This window comes from Gorilla gorilla, chromosome 11, assembly GCF_029281585.2.
Source record: "Gorilla gorilla gorilla isolate KB3781 chromosome 11, NHGRI_mGorGor1-v2.1_pri, whole genome shotgun sequence".
NCBI classification, from domain to species: Eukaryota; Metazoa; Chordata; class Mammalia; order Primates; family Hominidae; genus Gorilla; species Gorilla gorilla.
In genome coordinates, this window is record NC_073235.2 from 101,798,755 (window position 1) to 101,818,582 (window position 19,828).

Here is a 19,828-nt window from a genome sequence, read left to right on the forward strand (position 1 = left end):
ATTCAGTCAAAGTAAAGATAAATTCAGATATTAAATTATATTTTCAGGTTCTTAATAAGGAAATATTTTATCTATTTCATTTTTTGGTGGGGGGAGGGGCTTGAGACCAAGTCTCACTCTGTTACCCAAGATGGAGTGAAGTGGTGTGATCTCCATTCACTGCAACCTCTGCCTCCCGGGTTCAAGCTATTCTCGTGCTCAGCCTTCCGAGTAACTGGGATTACAGGCATATGCCGCCACCACACCCAACTAATTTTTGTATTTTTAGTAGAGACGGGGTTTCACCCATCTTGGCCAGGCTGGTCTCAAACTCCTGACCTCAGGTGATCCACCTGCCCTGGCTTCCCAAAGTGCTGGGATTACAGGCGTGAGCCACTGTACCTGACCATCTATTTCATTTTCTACTGAAAAAACATAGAACCATCCTCCTACAGAATGCATTATTTGACCAAACATTAATTTTCCAAAATTTTGATATTTTCATTTTTCAACAATTTAATTACATTTGAGTGACTTTATTTTCTTGAGATATGTCTAAATCATATAATTTAAAAATACCTCATTCATAGATCTAGTCAAAATCATGTACACAATTAAGCATAAACATCAGAGCTCCATGAAACCTATATGAATTGGTGCAATAAGAGTCTGAATAATGTCAGTCCATATTCTTTAAGGTTATATATAATCATTCTTTCTATCCTTACGAGTTTCCAGGTGGATCCTTATAAATTCTTGTAGTTAAGAAGAGTAACTATGGAAGTATCTTGTAAAGACATAGCAACATATTACATCCGTAGTAACACCATGAAGTACTAACTACTCAGTAAACATTAATGAAGACATTGCAAATGCAAATACCTACCTGTTCAGGTAGATAACAGCCAGAAAAGCCAGCTGCAGAAGAACTAGGTGGAGGAGGGAAAGTCTAACCAGTACAAAGGTAGCAACCACTACCTAACCTCAGCCAGTTTCTGTCTTTCTTATATTGTCATTTCTTTAGATTTTTTTTTTGAAAAACAAAAAATCTGGATTTTACATGATATTCCTAATTTTTAAGTGTTAGCAACTAATGCCATTTCAAAATACAATAAAAGCCAAACAAAACATTTCTGAAAACCAGATCTGCCCATAGGCTACCAGTTTTAAAATTCTGCCTCTGAGACTAGTCACCCTTTATGTTTTTCAGCTCCTAACAGTTCTACCAGTAAAAGCCAAGTTCTTTACTACCAAGAATGAAAGAAGAAGAAAAAAAATTATCATCCCGACTTTAAGAATGACTAAGGATCAAATGCTGTCAAAGGGATGCATCTACAATGACCAAGGCAGAACACGATTTCAGAAACCATTTACACAGGTTTTTGTCTTTTTTTTTTTTTTTTTTTTTTTGAGACAGAGTCTCACTCCATCACCCAGGCTGGAGGGCAGTGGCACAATCTCAGCTCACTGCAACCTCCACCTCCCAGGTTCAAGTGATTCTCATGCCTCAGCCTCCTGAGTAGCTGGGATTACAAGCATGTGCCACGGTGCCCAGCTAATTTTTATATTTTTAGTAGAAACGGGGTTTCACCACGTTGCCCAGGTTGGTCTCCAACTCCTGACATCAAGTGATCCACCCGCCTCGGCCTCCCAAATTGCTAGGATTACAGGCATGAGCCACCATGCCTGGCTGATTTTACCTAAATTGAAAACATTTTAATTTAGTTCTTGCTGCCACTCTCATAAAAATAATATCAGAATAACGTTTTTAGCCTCTTAAGTCACAGCAAGTGAAGCACAGATGCTTAAAAAAGAGAGGGAGTATCAGGATGTGCCAGACTGTATCAGAAAATTGAGCCTGAGCGTTCTTTCTTTTTCACTTTCTTTCTTTCCTCCCTCCCTTCCTTCCTGCTTTCCTGCTTCTCTCTTTCTCTTCTTCCCTTTACTCCCTCCTTCCCTTCTCTCCCTTCCTTTCCCTTCTTTCTTTTAAAATAATTTGAAAGTAATCACAATGTCTGAAACACAGACCTAACAGCAGTGCCTGGTTTTGTGTTCTTGCTTTTTTCACTGTGTAATGGAAAACATCATGTTAAGTCTGTCTTAAACTAAACCAAGACCAAAGACATCACCTTGGCCCTAAGGGCCATCTTATCCCTGCAGTATTTAGCAGAAGATCAGAAATCCTGGAAAAAATGAAGGGTAAAAGGTAGTGCTATCTCTGACGGTGAAAGCAATGTTCACATTCAAAACAGAAAATATTCTGATAAAAGCAACATGCTTACTTATTAAAGAGACAGTAAAAACACAACTGCTGGCCCGGCATGGTGGCTCATGCCTGCAATCCCAGCACTTTGGAAGGCCAAGAATGGCCGATCACTTGAGATCAGGAGTTCGAGACCAGCCTGACCAACATGGTGAAACCTGGTCTCTACTAAAATACAAAATTAGCCAGGTGTGGTGGCTCATGCCTGTAATCCCAACTACTTAGGAGGCTGAGGCAGGAGAATCACTTGAATCCAGGAGGCAGAGGTTGCAGTGAGTCGAGATTGTGCCACTGCACTCCAGTCTGGGTGACAGAGTGAGACTCTGTCTCAAAAATAAATAAATAAATAAATAAATAACTCACAACTGCTCCCAGGGCTTTAAATCAGAGCTGCAATTTAATTCACAGTGAACTTGATTCTACTGTGGCTGAAGCCTTGAGGGTGAGTACTGGAGAGGGAATTGCCTGGAAAGGAATGATGTCCCCAACTTCTAATGTAAGTCCCCAAACAGAACATGGTTTAAGAAACCGTCAAGGCAAGGGAGGCTCAAATGCTTCTACGTCCAGTAGCTGTGAGACTTTTGGTAGCTATTCCAACATCTGGGGAAAGGTACCAGTCCAGGGACCTTCCAGATAAACAGTTCAGATATGGAGTCTGTTCAGGTCTCTGAGAAACCCAGAGTTCTAAGAGGATCTTGCAGATTCCTTCAAGTTTCCTGGGACTGAGTGAAAACTGCAGGGAATGGGCAGCCATTTTCTAACCACCCTCTAAGCTTCTGGGATTCCATTAAACTCTAAAGTAGGTAGGGCCTTTGTAGCCCTATATTAGAATTTCAGTAACTCCTAAAACCTCACCAAGTTCACAGCGACAATGCTCTAACCAAGAGCACTCTATGACCATTAGCTATTCAGATGCTCACAACTGCTGCCTGTGGCTGGTTGTTCATAGATGAGAAACTATATTCCTCCCTCAGGAATTTACCTGCATTACAATTAAAAGGTATTTGGTCCAAAAATCTTATTTTATTTAAGACACTTGTTACGGTACATCCAGGAAGCCAGGTATTTATTTTAAATAACATAAATCCCTGATATATATTTATATATTTTAGGTTGTTACAAGAACATTTTCAAAACTCAAAAAATAATACACACACACACATATACACACTATATATACATATAGTGTATATATAGTATATATATGTATATATATACATATATATATAGTATATATAGTGTGTATATATGTGTATATATACACGGATGTATGTATATACATATGTATGTGTGTGTATCTATATCTATATCTATATCTATATCTATCTATCTATCTATCTATCTATCTATATAGTCTTTCACTCCTATATTCTGGCACTTAATTTTTATTATTTCTTTTGCAATTATGTAAAGCAAATATAATAAAATCTCAATGCTCAAAATATAATCCAATGACTTAGTGCCCCAAAGTATAGTTTCTGAAGGTTTTTGAGCAAAAGGTGAAGCATCTGATTGGCACAGATGCCTGCCAATAATAGCAAGGTGGCATAGGAAAGGAAGAAAGAAAAGCAAACTGAAATTCCAAAGGCCTGGGTTATAACTAGATGAGTGATCCGGGGATTATCTGTAAAATGGGAAGAATTACCTGTAAAGTGGTCTTAAAGTAACCTTCCAGGTTACTTATCTAAGAGCATCTTTAAAAGTACCGTTTTAAAACAATTATCTTTCTCAGAATACTTGCTTCTGCTCTTTACTCTTTAGCAGGAATTTAAGACTTTCCTTGGATATCTCTATTAAACTCACCATTACAAGAAAAATAGTTGTTTATATAGTGGCAATAGCAATATTAATTACAGTATTGCTCTTGCAAGTTTATCAATACTGCAAAAAAGACAGATAATATTTCTAAAGCTATTATTGTAGTATTTTCACGCTGCAAACCTTAACACAGTTGCTTTTGTGAAACAGCCCCTTGGGTTTGTCCATAGTTATAATGGGTAGAAAGCAATGAATTGGTAAAAGGTTTTTGCACTGAGAAATTTCCAGAATCTCTGGCCTATGGATTTTTCTTTAAGCCATTAAGATGCTTATGCAAATGTAAATGGATTAGCATGAATGAGTGCTAATGGATTCCTTAATAAGATAACACTCTAGTATTCCCCAGAACCTCTCCTAGAAACCCTGGGTAGAAGAACACAAGCCAAAAAAAAAAAAAAAGAAAGAAAGAAAAGACGATGGCAGAATTTCTCTACGACTCTTTCAACCTTAGCAAGTACTCTGGAAGTGATTCTACAAATGGAAAAAAGGACACTGGCTTGCTTTTGGCACTCTTAGTAAAAATGTTGCCAATCAAACCAACAATTTCAAATTGGTACCCAAACATTAGAGCACAGAAAAAAGATACTCGAGCATTCCTCTCCAGGTTCTCTGCTTCCCCACCTTATGCTCTAAAACCTTGAAGCCCAGTTTTTAAAGACAATAATCTTGTCTAATACCAGAGAAATTTAAAAAATGTGCTCTAGGTCGAATAACTGTCCAAATGCAGATAAATATTTAGGAATATTCAAAATGATTAAGGCTGCTGGCTCTCACCTCATAATAAGAAAACACAAACCACATGGCTACTTTTTCCTCTTTTTGTGCATAACTCAAAGTCAAGTTCTAAAGCCTAAATGTTTCACAAGTGCTTTTTAATGGATTTTCTTTAGAAAAAATATATTTATTATAAGTATAAGAATTTTCATATTTTTACTACTAACATACCTTTTTCAAACTGTATTGGCATTTCAGGTAACACCAAGCCCCACCATTTATATAGTAGCTGAAGCACTGAGCTAAATCCCTGACACATCATTATCGTTTAACTCTCACAACAATTCTATGACATTGATATTAAGATGCCTACTTTATTAAAGAAGCTGAAGCTCAGTTGGCTTCTTTAATGTCATTATTTGACTTTAATGTCATAATTGTTTGATGTTACAAATCTGTTAATGGAAGATTCTGAATTCAAACCTATGCCTTTAGGACCCTGCAGTCTGTATTCCGCTGCTTAAGATGAACTGCCCAGTTTGGGGCATGTGGTTATTAATAGCTTTAGGATTTGGGTCAGGAGCAATCAACTTTCTTACCAATAAGTTTCACTTTGTATTTGCATGTTTGTGTGCACAAGTGCACGTGGCACACGTATGTGACATGAAGGATGGATAAGTCATCTGAATGGTAAAAGCTCAACCTCAGCCTCCACTGTATGCTTTGTGTAACATAGACTGAAAAGACTGTCAATTCAAAAAGTGATGAAATCATTGATTCGTCAACAGTTGAATCAGCTAGTCACTTAAATAGAATTATTTACATTAAAATTCATATAATAAACATTTATTAATCAACTATCATGTGCCAGGAATGATGGCAGCCCCTAGAGATACAGTACTGAATAATCTTAGCTTTAAAAAACTCCATCAATATATTTGCTTCAGACACTTTAACTGTCTGCCACATGTAGATGGGTCCATAACATCTGCCTATGATTTAAAGTGCATTTCTATTTGATGATAAAAGATAGCTCCTTTAAATTCCTATTTTGTCAGTTTATTAGCAATTCATTCTAGTCATCTGTAAGATATATATATGTGCCTATATAATCACTATATAAATATAGTGATTATATTTATTTTTATAAATCCCCTCCCATTATCTTATTTTTCTTGAGGCCAAAGCTTTTGTCCCAAAATGAGTGTCATCAGCATGGACTCCCACCTGACTGATGAAAGATATGAATCACACAGCAGAGAGCTTTCTCAGGTACCCTATAAATTCTATAGATAGAAGTTATTTCTTTGAAACAAGTAACCAACAAGAAATGAAATTGGGTATGCACACTCACATAATATAACAGCTTGAGAATCTTGGGCAATCACAAATTCATATATAATTGAACTATATGAAATTGGCGATATGTAACAATTTTGACCTACAAAAATGGCAATTCCATATGCTTCCACCTGATACTTATTTTGTCTCCTTTCACTCAGCTGGGCTACACATTAATGGTCAACAACCCCACTGTCCACCCAAAGTCTTTCATTGGGTTAAAATCTTTTTAAAAGGTAAATATAATGCTAATTTCCCCCAACAAACCAGAATAGCATCCCATCTGCCAACACTGAATATGCCTAGTCACTGAAAATACTTCTGGTTTATTCTCTCCTAGTCAATAACTGGAGGTATAAGGTCAATTTATTATACAAAAAAAAATTCTGTTAATACAAACACAGATGGACATGATTGCAGTAGCCAAAGCTAGTAGATCTCTCAGATATAAATCCCATACCATTAAAACAAACAAATAAAACTACCACCAGATGAGTTCACCAAATATAATTTTAAAAAATTATTGAGCTTGAAAGAGCCGAAGAGTAAAAGAAAGAAAAAAGAAAAACAAAAAACTTGCCACCAAACCCAAAGATTTTGTTTTTCTCTAAATTTGTTCAAGAGAATTTGTCTCTGGGTTGAGAACTTGCTTGCAAAGTCCCTGCCTAGAGCAAGATATTCAGAGCCAACTTGTTAACTCCTAATAAAACAGCCCATAAGCAAAGCCTACCAGCCAGCATTGTGATAATACCATATGACTGGTTTTCTTAGGTGTATTTTCCCCTTATTATCAACTTCCTTTTTCCATCATATTAACCTCCACAGAAACGTATATATCCACCATAAAGTAACTCAAATGTGGACACCTCTGTTTCTTTGGTAATAAAAGCTCCTAGGACCCATTATGTTCCATGGAAAAAGTGAGCATTATCTACCTTTCCTAGTCTCCACCCTCTGTACCAGAACACTATTGTCCCTTTTGGTTTCAAACAATGCTTTATCACAGTTTGATATCATTGATCATTTCAAGTATTCCTATAACATTCTACATAGGTTAAAACTGCTTATATCTAATAATATCTTCATTTTTATTCTTTATTTTAATCTAAAACTATAATTTCTAACGTGAATTCAGCACATGATAGTAAAAAAAAGATCATATTGTTGAAACTTAACATTACTGCTTAGGAAAATTCTGCCTTTGTCAGTTGGCATTCCATGTGTATTAATTCTTTAATTCAACCTACCTGAAGAAAAGTTAATCAAAGAAAACAATCAATTCATGATTCATTCTTTTCCTCTGACCAGTCTCTGTGATTTTATAGGACTTTGATGTTTTAGGCCATTATATTGAGGAAAATACTCAATAAACTAGCTGTGAAAACCTCAAAGGCATGTTTATCTTAGGCTACACAAATGGTCTCTAATTTGTACTTTATAAAGGTATTACTGTCCTATTCAACTGAATTGACTACTGTTAAGTCTTTAGCTCAATAACTAGTAGAAACATAGAATGATTCTAACCAATCACATTTGCTAAGGACATTTGCAACATGAACTAAACAAGCAAAGATTTTTCTTTCTTTTTTTTCTCTCAACTGACAGATCAGGTAGCAAATAAGATCAGTGCACCATATAATATGTGTAAAAATAAAACTGTTCTAAATGCATATATTCAAATAAGTCCATCTATATTACATTCAATTCTATTAATATTTACTAAGTATTCACTGTGTTTAAGGCCTCATGCTCACAGGACTCTGGGGAGGACAGAAAATGGATATGTTCCTGCGTTCCCAAAACCTCCACCTCTGAAGTTCTTTCAAGCAGCTTTTGGCCCAGAAGGGGGATTAGTCAAAAATCAAAATTTCTATGGTACATAAAACTTAGGTGATACCCTGAAAAGCCCAATGTTAGAACTCATAGTCTGATTTGTACTCTAGATGATTATAGATTCATGTCCATTCCCTAGGGAGTTCAGAACTCCAAGGGTCAAATAATCTCAAATTCTCACAAATGGTGGAATGAAGGCCATTCATCAGTCAGGCAAATAGTTAAATAACTGTCTCCCATTAGGCAATGTGATTTCAGTCCTAGTATCTTACATAGCATTTATAGTTAAGTGCTTCAAGCACCTTATGAGCTTAAGTGCTTTTCAGCTTTGAACCTTGTAATCGTCTAAGGAAAATTAGGTAATAATGTTTACTTAATTGATCAAGAAACCAAAAGAGTTCTCTGATTTTCACCTGCTGGTCTCCCCAGTAGAAGAGGATGTCCCCACAATCATCAGATTTTAAATAAGCTGGGCATTTCATGGTCTACACACAAAGCCTCTCATTTCACACTTCTGTAGATTCTTTGTCAGCCCCCATCACATCTACGTTTTTGAGTTTTTTTATTCTGTTTCTGGGCAGGACAAATGGAAATCTGAAACTAGGAGCAATCTAAAGCACACTCCCTCCTTGTTCCCCAGACATGGTCTGTCCAGATCCTATTTCAGGTGTTCTCACCACCAAGCCCCCACGCCAATCATTCTCTCCTTCACTGCTAGGAGGTCACACCAGCCCAGCCTCACACTTCATGGCATGAGCTGCCCATCCTCACCATCCACTCCATTTCTAGAACCTTCCCTCCTTACACATCTCCTTGCCCTTCTCCCAGATTCTGAAGAAAACATCACTATTCCTCTTTCTTTCAAAGGCACTGCATTATCTGAGCCTCAAATCCATTCCCTCCTAGTTGGTGGGCTCTTGCTTATCACTCCTCTTCCTCTTCAAAACTGCTGGCTCCATCCTCTTTCTGATAATTACACTTAGCCCTCATGCTTCAGTTAGCCACGTTTAGACTCTTTCCTCTCATGTCCTTGCCACCCCTCCCTTAGTAGATGCATAGGCTTTCCTGTTCTCACACTTCAGAGAGACAGCTCCCTCCAATGTCATTATGGTATCCTTTCTGCCAAAGCCAAGAGCCTCCAATTCCCTCTCCTCTCCCCTGCCCCTCCACTGCACCCTTGATAACACTTCCCCCTGGTAACTCATCTTCCCTTGGCTTCAGTGACACCTCACTCTCTCTAGCTGCATCTTCTTAACTCCTGGCCCTTTTCCTCTCAAAGCTTCCAGCCCTCTCCCGCTCTTGCTCTCCTCTTTAAGGAATGTTCATTTGGTACCATTTCAATTGTCATCCAAAAAAGTGCTCAAAAATTTATTCTCCATCCTGTCCTTTAGTCGGCTGGTTTCACATCTCAAACAGCCTAATGGACATTTCTACCTAGTTGTCAAAATTCTCACTGAAGTATCAGCAATTTCGTCTCCATTGGTACTGTCCTATTTCTGTCACAACCATCAAGAGTCACTTAAGCTCAAAACCTGGATTCTGCTTGCATGTCTCTTTCTCATTCCCATACCCCTATTTACTCTCACCAAGTCTCATGGCTCTCCTCTGCTTGAACCTCTTGCATTTGGTGGCTTCCTGTCTTTCTCACTTGTGCCACTCAAAGCCAGGGCCTCACTTCCCTCACCATTCCATTTCCGTCAATTACTGCAAAAGGTTCGACTTCGCCCACTTCCACCAGGTGTACACACCAGCCTTCCCCCTCCCACCCACCTCCCTTCCTGCCATACACCCACTCACACCCTCATACAGCTTCAGATGGTGTCTAGAGGAATCATTCGTAAAACCTCATTTTCAATATGTCACTCTCTTGCTGAAAAACCTTCAAGGATTCTCAAAATACGTCAACTGGGCTTTCAAAGACCCCTAAGGTGTGTTCTCTACCTTCTCAGCCTTATTTTTCATTGTTACAAGTATGATCGCCCAGCCAGGTCCCAACCATTTCTTTTTTTTTTTTTTTTTATGTGAGACAGAGTAACTCTGTCACTCAGACCAGAGTGCAGTGGCGCAATCTCGGCTCACTTCGACCTCCACCTCCTGGGTTCAAGCGATTCTCCTGCCTCAGCCTCCCGAGTTGCTGGGGTTACAGCTAACTTTTTGTGTTTTTAGTAAAGATGGGGTTTCATCATGTTAGCCAGGATACTCTCAACCTCCTGACCTTGTGATCCACCCGCCTCGGCCTCCCAAAGTGCTAGGATTACAGGCGTGAGCCACCGCGCCCAGCCAGGAGTTAACAAGTTATCCAGCTAGTTCTACCTTTGCCTTTTCACTGATCAAAAGCTTAGCCATTCTGAGCACCTGTTATATTATAGTATCAGGATAAATGTACTGCCATTCTAGACATTCTGGATAGCCACTTGTAATTTTCTAAACATGCAATGCTCTTTCGTACCTCTGCATCTGTACTGATGATCATGCAGTTGCCCAAAACATTCCTCCTTCTCTTTTCCTCCTTGCTGCAGTAACTCCACTTGTCCTTAAGGTATAATTCATGCGCTGTCTCTCCCTAACCGCCCACCCCCCACCCCACATCAAACCTAGCAAGAAGAGTTTCCGGACGTTCCTCTATGCCACCATCACACTAGTTTATATCACTACTATATATTTACCAGATCCATTTATACAGCTGCTTCCTCTGCCAGGTTAAGGACAACACAACCAGAGGTAGGAAGTATATCTTACGTGTGTATGGACATTTCTCACTGCTTCTAGCATTAATTACGGCCTGTAGCAGAAGTGCTCACTAAACATTTAGTTAAAATTATTTATTTAATTATGACTACAATTATCTTGTGAGGAAGAAAAAGGTAATGCTCTCCACTGTATTCCCAGCCCTTAGAATCCTGCCAGGTATTATATATAAAATAGAAGCTAGAATTTGTTTTTGAATGACAAGATATGTGTTATATTATAAAGTAAGCATTTCATACAGATTGTAGGCTTTTGGAAAGCAGGAACTATCTCTTACGCTTCTTCCAAAGAGTAGGTATACATGAGGCTGGATGGATGAATAGATGCAAGAGAAGCAGGGAGGGGCGTAAGGAAATAGATCATTTTTCCCTTTGCATCCTTTCTTAATGTCTATTTAAAATAACATCAGAAATAGTACAAATATGAGTAGATTGCAAGCTCATTTCTTTTAATCTACAAACTATATTATTAACAAACATTTTTATATCTTTAAACATTTATGAATAAGTATATTCAGCCCAACAAAGCAGTTACAGTACAGCTGGAATGAGCTTCTTAAGATCCATGCAAGGAATTAGTCCATGTCTAAGCTGAGTGCTCAAGACATTCCCCACGCACCATTTCTCCACTTAAACTACCAATAAGCTTTCCATTGGAGGGCCAAGCAAGCATAGGTGATCTATGCATACTATCAGTGACTATCACAATGAAAATACACAAGGCTCTCCTATATGTTGAAAAACTGGTGAGATAAAAGGTGGCTGACAGTAGAAATGATGTTTCTATTTCTATGAATCCGATATTTGCGACGACATGAGTAAAACTGGAGAACGTTGTGCTAAGTGAAATAAGTCAAACACAGAAAGACAAATGCTGCACGTTCTTCACTTATATGTGGAATTTAAAACAATTGAATTCATAGAAGTAGAGAGTAGAATGGTGTTTAACAGAGGCTGGGAGGTGGGAGCAGTGAGATGATAATCAAAGGGTACAAAGTCTCAGTGAGGAGAAACAAGTGGTTTTTTTTTGAGATCTATTGTACAGCATGGTGAATATAGCTAATAATTAAGTACTGTGCATTTTAATATCACAGAGTAAGTCTCAGATGTTCTCATCACAAAAAATGTCAAATATTTGAGGTGATGAATAGGTTAATTCACTTGATTTAATCATTTCACATTGTATTAAAAACCATACCATTACTTTGTACCCTGTAAACAGCTATAATTTGTCAGTATAAAATACGTAAGTAAATATGTATACAATATTCAAAGGATTTTATCCTGCCATTACTTTCAACAAGATACAACATAGGCAGAGGGCAGACAAACTTCCTTGCAGAACACTTCATTTAGATCTGAAGCTGAAAGCAAATTTCTCTCATGACAGAAAAATTAGGTAGACAAAAGTAAGTTACTTTTACCTCATCAGAGTTAAACAACAGCAGAGGCAGAAGGACCAGGAGTTGATTAAAGGCATTGTCCTGACCACTGATACCACCATGGCTAAGCAAGGGCTGCCTTATGGAACCAGGTCAGGGGACATTGATTTCTCTATTCAACTCCAAGGCACCACTTTGTAAATGACACAATCATTTTTGAGTACAAGAGGTGCTTTAAATGTGGTAACATTATATCATTTCAGCTATAATGATCATAATTACTTATTTCTTTTAATCACAACCCACTTAACCACTTTAGTACAGAGGACTAGTTCAAGGAGTTTAATTTTCATTCAACATCTAATCTTTGTGTTTACCGAAACCCTTCATGGGCTTTGTTTACTGTCTGCCTGCTGGCCTGGACGTTTGATCTTGCAAGACTAGATCAGACAGGGTCAGATAAAATACTGATTACTAGAATAAACCAGGCTTGGGGAAGTAACACTGGTTTTTAAAATCCTCTTTTCTCCCAGCTTTTTAATATCTGGCAAAAGAAGTTCAAATAAACAAATAAAATTAAGACAACTAACAATCAGACGGTTCTTGGGCAATGACTGAGAAAAGAAAAGTGATGGGGATAATTTTGCACTCTGGCCAAAATACAGGGTTTGGTTAGGTCCACTCATTCTAATGGTATTATTTTATAACACAAATAATTTTATAATAGCCACCTGTATTTGTGTAAACTTTCAATGACCCTTCAATTCTTGAGGCATATTAAATAATTGGGATTGACCTCACCAAAGATGACTGCTTATTTTGCTTTTGGTACCAGATGGCAAACACTTTAGATATAAAATTATTTTCTTGTAACTTATTAATTAGGACACATTTAAAATATACAAAAGATTCTTTATTAAGGCATTTTCTTATTTTTATTATATCCCCCACAAAAGTAGATTGCCATGAGAGTAAAACTGATAGTGCTACTACATATGTGATTGCCACTTCATTTCATAAAAATGATGGGTAAGTTCACATCAAGAGTTCAGACAAAAAAAGTTGTGTAAAAAATTAAAATTTTACTAAAATGTGTAGAACTTATGAAAAAACTACTTGGGTAAATCCCTCATAATCCCAAGACCTTAAAAATAATTTTGGAATAGCATGAATGTTTCTAGGTGTCTATGGAATCTCATGTACAATACTAAAACTCCTAAACATTAAACAACTATTAATATTGGTCTTTTTTCTTTGCTTTTAGATAAAATGTACTCTTTTTTTTTCTTATACTTCAGAGCTTATGAGCTCTACATTGTAAAATCTGGTCCAGAAGCAATTATGGTATGTGATGATCAGCAATTAAAAAAAAAAATGCTGTCTAAACCAACCTACCACCCTACCCTACCTACCCACTCCCTTTTCTTCAATGTCAAATATTCCTGGGAAACAGATTCATGGTCTTAGACCTTGAAACCAGAGTATACACACTGTCTCCCTATCTATTCTGAAGTAATGCTCATGTTAACTCAAATATGTCTGTGTCAACCATGATTGTCTTTGAAATTAAAGAAAAAAGGTAAACAGAATGTGCTTTGCTGTGATCACTGGGGAAAATAAAGTTAACATGCTAAGCCAAACCAATTTAGGACTTTCTAAAGAATAAGTGTAAATAGTTTAGCTGAAATAACAACAAATTCAAAAAATGCACATTAAAATGTTTACTTCAAAATTTAGACAATTCCATTTGTATATAGTTTTTACATCTGTTTTTAATGATATCAAATTATTGATTGTTCATTTTTCTCATATTTATTTCAGCATTAACTATAGAATTTGCAATCCGATCTTTTTTTTTGTCCTTCCAGTAGACTTTTATTTTTGCCAGGTTTTAGTCATATTTACTTTGATCTTTCAGAGTATATCATTATTTTACCGTTTATTTATTTCTATGAGAAGAGAAAAAAATTTTGACCTAGGAGATCTATATGTGGCAATTTGTAACAGAATCACATAGCTTATGTTTAGGAAATCATGTTTTTGATTAAGAAGCAACCACTTAGTTCCCACTGTTTTATTAAAACAGACATTAGCAGATAATAGGAAACATATTTAACAATGTAGCCTGCATTTAGTTTGGGACCTCAGTAAGTTGACTTAAGATTTTCTTCTAAGCTGAATAGTGCATAGAAGTGCATGTAAATTGGTAACTTTGAGGCAGAAATGGAAGGTAGGGAGGCTGAGAGGGACATGGAACTCAGACTTCTGGGGTCTCAGAAAAAGCCCTATGGTAGAATTCTGGTTTCACTACTACTGGTTTCCAAATTTGGAATTCATTGCCTTTTTTTCATTTTGAAAGCAGGGACACAACTCTTACAAATCAAATCATTACTTTCCCATGAGAAATGAGTCCTACTAGGTAGAAACTCCCACAGCAACATCTATTCATAGAAAAAGGCTTCTACCAAATAAAATATGCCTGCCTCAGTCCAACACTTCCCTTTTTCTGAGGGTCGAAAGTTAATAAAACGCACTTCTCTGGGTGTTTATTTTCTGTACACCATTATACCTGTCATGAATTCTTTGTTTTTCCTCCCACTCCCTTGGTTGATGAATCAACACCACTTGAACTGTTTTATGGCAGCTTGTGTTTACTTCACACATACCTTAACCTTCCCTTTTCTCCTCCTACTGACACACACACAGACACACACACACTTTTCAACAGCAATGACTAGCTCCATCTCTTTGAATAGTATGTGTACACAGTGTCTGACAGCCTCTTCAGGTGTGGATCCTTGACCAACTGAATGAAATCAAGGTCTCAGTCTGCTTTCACAGCACTTACAGATTTAATTGTGCATTTACTATCTTTAAAAAAAAAAAAAAAAGATACAGCTTGAAGAATTAAAGCTCCACGAAAGAAAAAAGAAAAGTAGAAGATATGAGTGTTAATGTGCGAATGCACACACACACACACAAACACACACACACATTCTGTAGTGGCAATTCTGAAAACACTAGAGTGAAGAGTTTCCAATCTTCCTGAATCTGGAATTACACTCCAGCCTATTAAAAGAGGACACTCTCTTACTTTCTCTTATAACAGCAAGTAAATGGGATCTAACAAATGACCTTGAAGCTGCATGATTCTTTTGATTTTCAGCCGAAGAGGATATGTCGAAGTACTTTAACAATCCTATTTTAAAAGAAAAACTTGGAGGCAACACTTACAGAAAAGAAACCTTCTGAGCCACACATCGATGTCTTATAATGAGAAGGGGTTATTCATCTTATATTGTACAAGGGTGAATATTAATATGCAAAAGCATTTGCCCAAACCAGGATCTAACGGGTCCTAAGAATTTTAGAGTCTGTTGAAAAGAAATGGATCTTAATTCAATTTTCAGTGTACTTAATTTCTCCTGGGTAGCTCAATATTTTGGCTTGCCTTATAAAACATATATTTAGCATAAAACACTCTCATTCCTTTGTGATCAGAAATGTGCTGCCAATGTTTGTAAACTTCATTTCTTCAAAAGACAACCTTGTCAAAAATCTCCCAAACACTCAATAGCCAACAAGCACTACTTTGACATCCTGTCTCCCCTGAGAAAATCTGCAAGTAGTAAAAGAAACAAATTCATCCTTTACTTTTACTTACCCACCATAAATTGTCATTTGCCCCTCCGATGGGGGCAGAGTAAGCAAGGCTATGAACACATATTATAAAGTGTGATAAATATGTCATACTTATGCAAAACATGGACTGGAAGGACCATCAAAACCAATGTTACAAGAAATTCCCCAAATCCCCTCAGGGACCCTGGTAGGTAACATTTATCTGAATGGAGTGAAAACAAAAGAATTTTTCCACCACTGACATATTTGAAATGGTCCTGACATGTTTAAAAGTCTAGGTGATCTAAATAGCATGCTATTTACTACACAAAGGAACTTTATTTTCAGGACCAAACATAATTCCACATGTAATATATTACTGCTAGTATGACTACTACTATTAATTATTAGTAGTAGTATACTATTATTTGTCAAGAGGTTACTTTGTGCCAGTATTGTCTTATTTAGTCCTCGCATCTACCCAGTGACCTAAGTACTTTGATGATTTCCCATTTTCAGATGAGGAAATTGAGTCTTGGTGAAGTTAAATAATTTGCTTAAGCTCCCACAGCTAGAATGTAGAAGCTAAAGATTTGAACCCAAGTCTGCCTGAATGCAGAGCCCGTGTTTTCACCACTGCTCTGGAATCGTCGACACAGGAACACAACATCAAACTCCATTTCTGACCAAAGACATCCTGATACCCCAACAGTATCTGTTAATCAGTACCCAAACTATAAGTGCTGATTTAACCTAGAATGACAGCTTTTAAGTTTCCATTCTAAAGGATTTTGGTCTTTGCAGGTATCACTTATCAAAACTATAAACTTAACATATTGTGCTACTAATTTTACTTTTACTTCAAATATCTTCTTAGTTTTAAGGGAGCCAACTAGGATCTCATGACAGGAATATTAAAGATCTCACCTTTGTAAAAAATTACGTAAATTGTATCTAAAATGAGCATAAATTCCAAACAACCAACAACTCATGAACCTCAGAAACTGAAAACAGGCTTTACAAACAAAAAAGTCAGTTTACCTTTAATCTTCTTGTACTTTTTATACCATCTCCCAAACTCCTGGCACTTGGTTGCTGACACATTGGCATAATATGTGCTATTTACAATGGATGAAATCATACTCTGAAAAAAAAAATTATAGTTATTTTTTCAAAATATGACTACTTCTTTTTAGGGACAAGAAAGAGCACTTTATAACCTGCACTAACCTCTTTTTTCTTTTAAACTTAAAACAGTCACTCTCCTGTAAACTGAACTATTAACATCAAACACGATTACCTGAATTTACCATCCCTTTAATTTATACAATGATAGTGCTTTCTCCAAAAAGCCAACCCTGGGGCAATGTCAACAATGGAGGGGACAGAACATGCAGATTAAATGCAAAGAGGAAGAACAGTTGTGATTTAGGAACCAGAGCAAAAGGTGAGATCAGATGCTCCAGCATCCGTAATCCAAATAATGCCTTTCAGATGTTTCTGTTCCGCTTCCAACTGCAACAAGCTTACACAGCCAAGAATCTGAGAACATCCGTGCTACACACTGCAGAACAACATTTAGGGAAATAAGTTAAATTAATATAATTTATAGAAACGTGTGATTAGAACTTGTGTGAAAATTCACCAAATGAAAAAATTAACAGTGCTGTTTTAGAGCAGGGGAAACTAAACATAATACTTGTACTGTGTTTCAATAAAAAATGAACCAAAGCTCAAACTTTCTGAGTGCTTAGGTGTATGATTCTTCCTTGCTCTCATCCTCCTCAGCCCAACTGCTCAGCTGATTTGTGTGTATTAATCATTGGGGTTAAAAGAGAAGTGGAGCATAGCCTGACATAGCACTGAAAAGTTAAAATTATAATTACACACCCTGAATTGAACTTCCTACAGAGATGCAGTTAATACAGTATGTTTGGGCCAACATTTGTGGCAGATGTTAATGTATACCTGAAATGACTGTGTATGTTTTATACATAGATTTTATTTCTTATTTTTTATTTTGTCCTGTGCATAAACAACTCAAAAGATCCAAATGACCTGTGTAAGGTTTTATATCTTGCCTTGAAATCTCATCTTTCTCAAAAAAAGTTAGCCCCAGACATAGAACAGTTCAGAGAAATCTTAGAACTTCTAACGACATTTCTACAAAGTAACAGAGATAAAAAGGGTAACAATAAATCAAGTTATTTAACAGGAGGTTAAAATGCCAGCAGACAGACCTTCATAAACTCCCATTTAAAACAACAGACTCCTCTTTTTTAATCACTATGCAGTACTGGTAGGGGAGGGGTTTCTTAATTCAATTCACAGAAACCTCTTTCGCAGATGGTTAGCCCTCCCCAGTTGCTGATCTAAACGTGACAATTCTTTTCTCTGAGGGAAGATAGTTAAGGATAACTCTTTTCATCCCAAGGTCTGAACACAGCACTGGGAACTCAAAGAGCTAATATCATCGGAGTGTATCACAGAACGTATGAGGCCTTGTCTCCTGCCTTATAGGATGACCACTGGAATCCTAATCTCCTGGAGACAGTCTTCTGCTTTGCGCTACTAACGACCAAGTACGGCTGTTCCCTAACTAGCTGAGCTAGCTCCCGCTCTGGCTGAGATTCGCTCTGTTCCTAGACTGTGAGACCCTTGAGGACAGTGACTATGTCTGTTTCATTTTTTTTTTCTATCTCGTGTCTCACATAGTTCTGATGTGGGATATCTGAGTCACTGAAATTTAACACAGGAAAAGGGACAGAGATGAGATTTAAAAGTGCCAAACTGAAATGTCATAATAATAAATTTTTTTAACATGAAAGTAGCTTAATAATAGATGCATCAGCCACACTGGTATATGTGAATAATCACAAACGTACTTGTCATCTCTCTATCTTGTTTGTATGAATTTATCCTCTGGAAAGGCACAGGATGCACAGCCATGGCAGGAGTCAGAGTTAAACTCTGTATTGCCAAATGGTCTAGGAAGTGAACTAAAACGAACAGTGTCTAATTACTGCCTGGCACTGTTCCTCAATTCTTCCTGGTCCATAATACGAGGCCACAAGCCCAGAAGACTGCATCACTTTGGCCCCAGATAATCCAAATTCCCCTCACTCTCTATCCTCTCTTTGTCCTTGCTCCTGCTATATCTTCAATTGACCCTGCACAAGGCAGAGTGGCAAGGAAATGAATATCTGGGCTCCTACTGGCTCCATCAGCAGGTCCTATATTTCATATAACTCATTTGTAAAGGAGATGTTGGGTATCCTGACTCAATTAGATTTGTTTTCTGTCCCAGATAATTATAAATAAGTTGTTACCTCTACTGATCACATAACAAAAACATAAACAGGTTTCAACTATGAACTGAGCAAAAAAAAAAAAAAAAAAAAGTAGCAAACAAATTTCCTAGATGAGAATCTTTAATCACCAGAAAAGTCTGTTTGAGCTTATGACACATTTTATTCATATCAACTCTCTGCAGGTCTTTATACAGAACTAATATCCAAAATAGTTTTTACTGATAAGAATTGTTATAGTCCATCCTCAGAAGACTTTAAAATCAGAAGACATAAAAATATCTTGGGAATATTTTAAAAGAAAGGCCATGTTATATCTGATTATTCCAGTTTCATGAATATTTTCTAACCCTACATTAGACTGTTAAATTCTCATAATCTGAATCTAAATCACTAGGCTTCACTAGAATGCTCTGGACACATACTACAAGGTCATCTTGATGTTAGTGTCCATTAAATATCTAGAACATCAAAACTTAATTAATGATACATAAAGTTGAAAGGGGCTAACATGAACCCAGCATGTGCTATTACTCTACAGGAAACAATGTTCTCTAAAGGTCCTGGGACACAGAGAATCTGTATTTACCGTATTTCAACCACTTTTTATACTTCAACATCACTGAAATAGAGATCCATCTTACAATCAATAGCATCTTAAACCTGATAAGATACAGTTGATGCAGAATGGGATGAGTAATAATTAAAGTCTTTCCCACCTACCACCCTGCCAAAAAAGATCTAATTCAATTTTTTGCTTTTTAAAATACATATAATTTTGCAGTTTATATTGCTCTTTTATGTTTTCCAGTCATTCTAAAG

The 19,828-nt window shown here is 36.9% G+C and overlaps 1 protein-coding gene across 3 annotated transcripts in view; it reads right to left on the reverse strand.

Annotated features, from left to right (window-relative positions):
- SATB2 (SATB homeobox 2) overlaps positions 1-19,828 on the reverse strand; it is a 193,549-nt gene that overhangs the window by 82,791 nt on the left and 90,930 nt on the right. For all 3 annotated transcript variants that reach the window (XM_063695071.1, XM_019022740.4, XM_063695070.1), the window contains one exon: positions 16,740-16,842. In XM_063695071.1, coding sequence (XP_063551141.1) covers positions 16,740-16,842 — 103 coding nt within the window. The remainder of the gene's footprint in view (positions 1-16,739; positions 16,843-19,828) is intronic.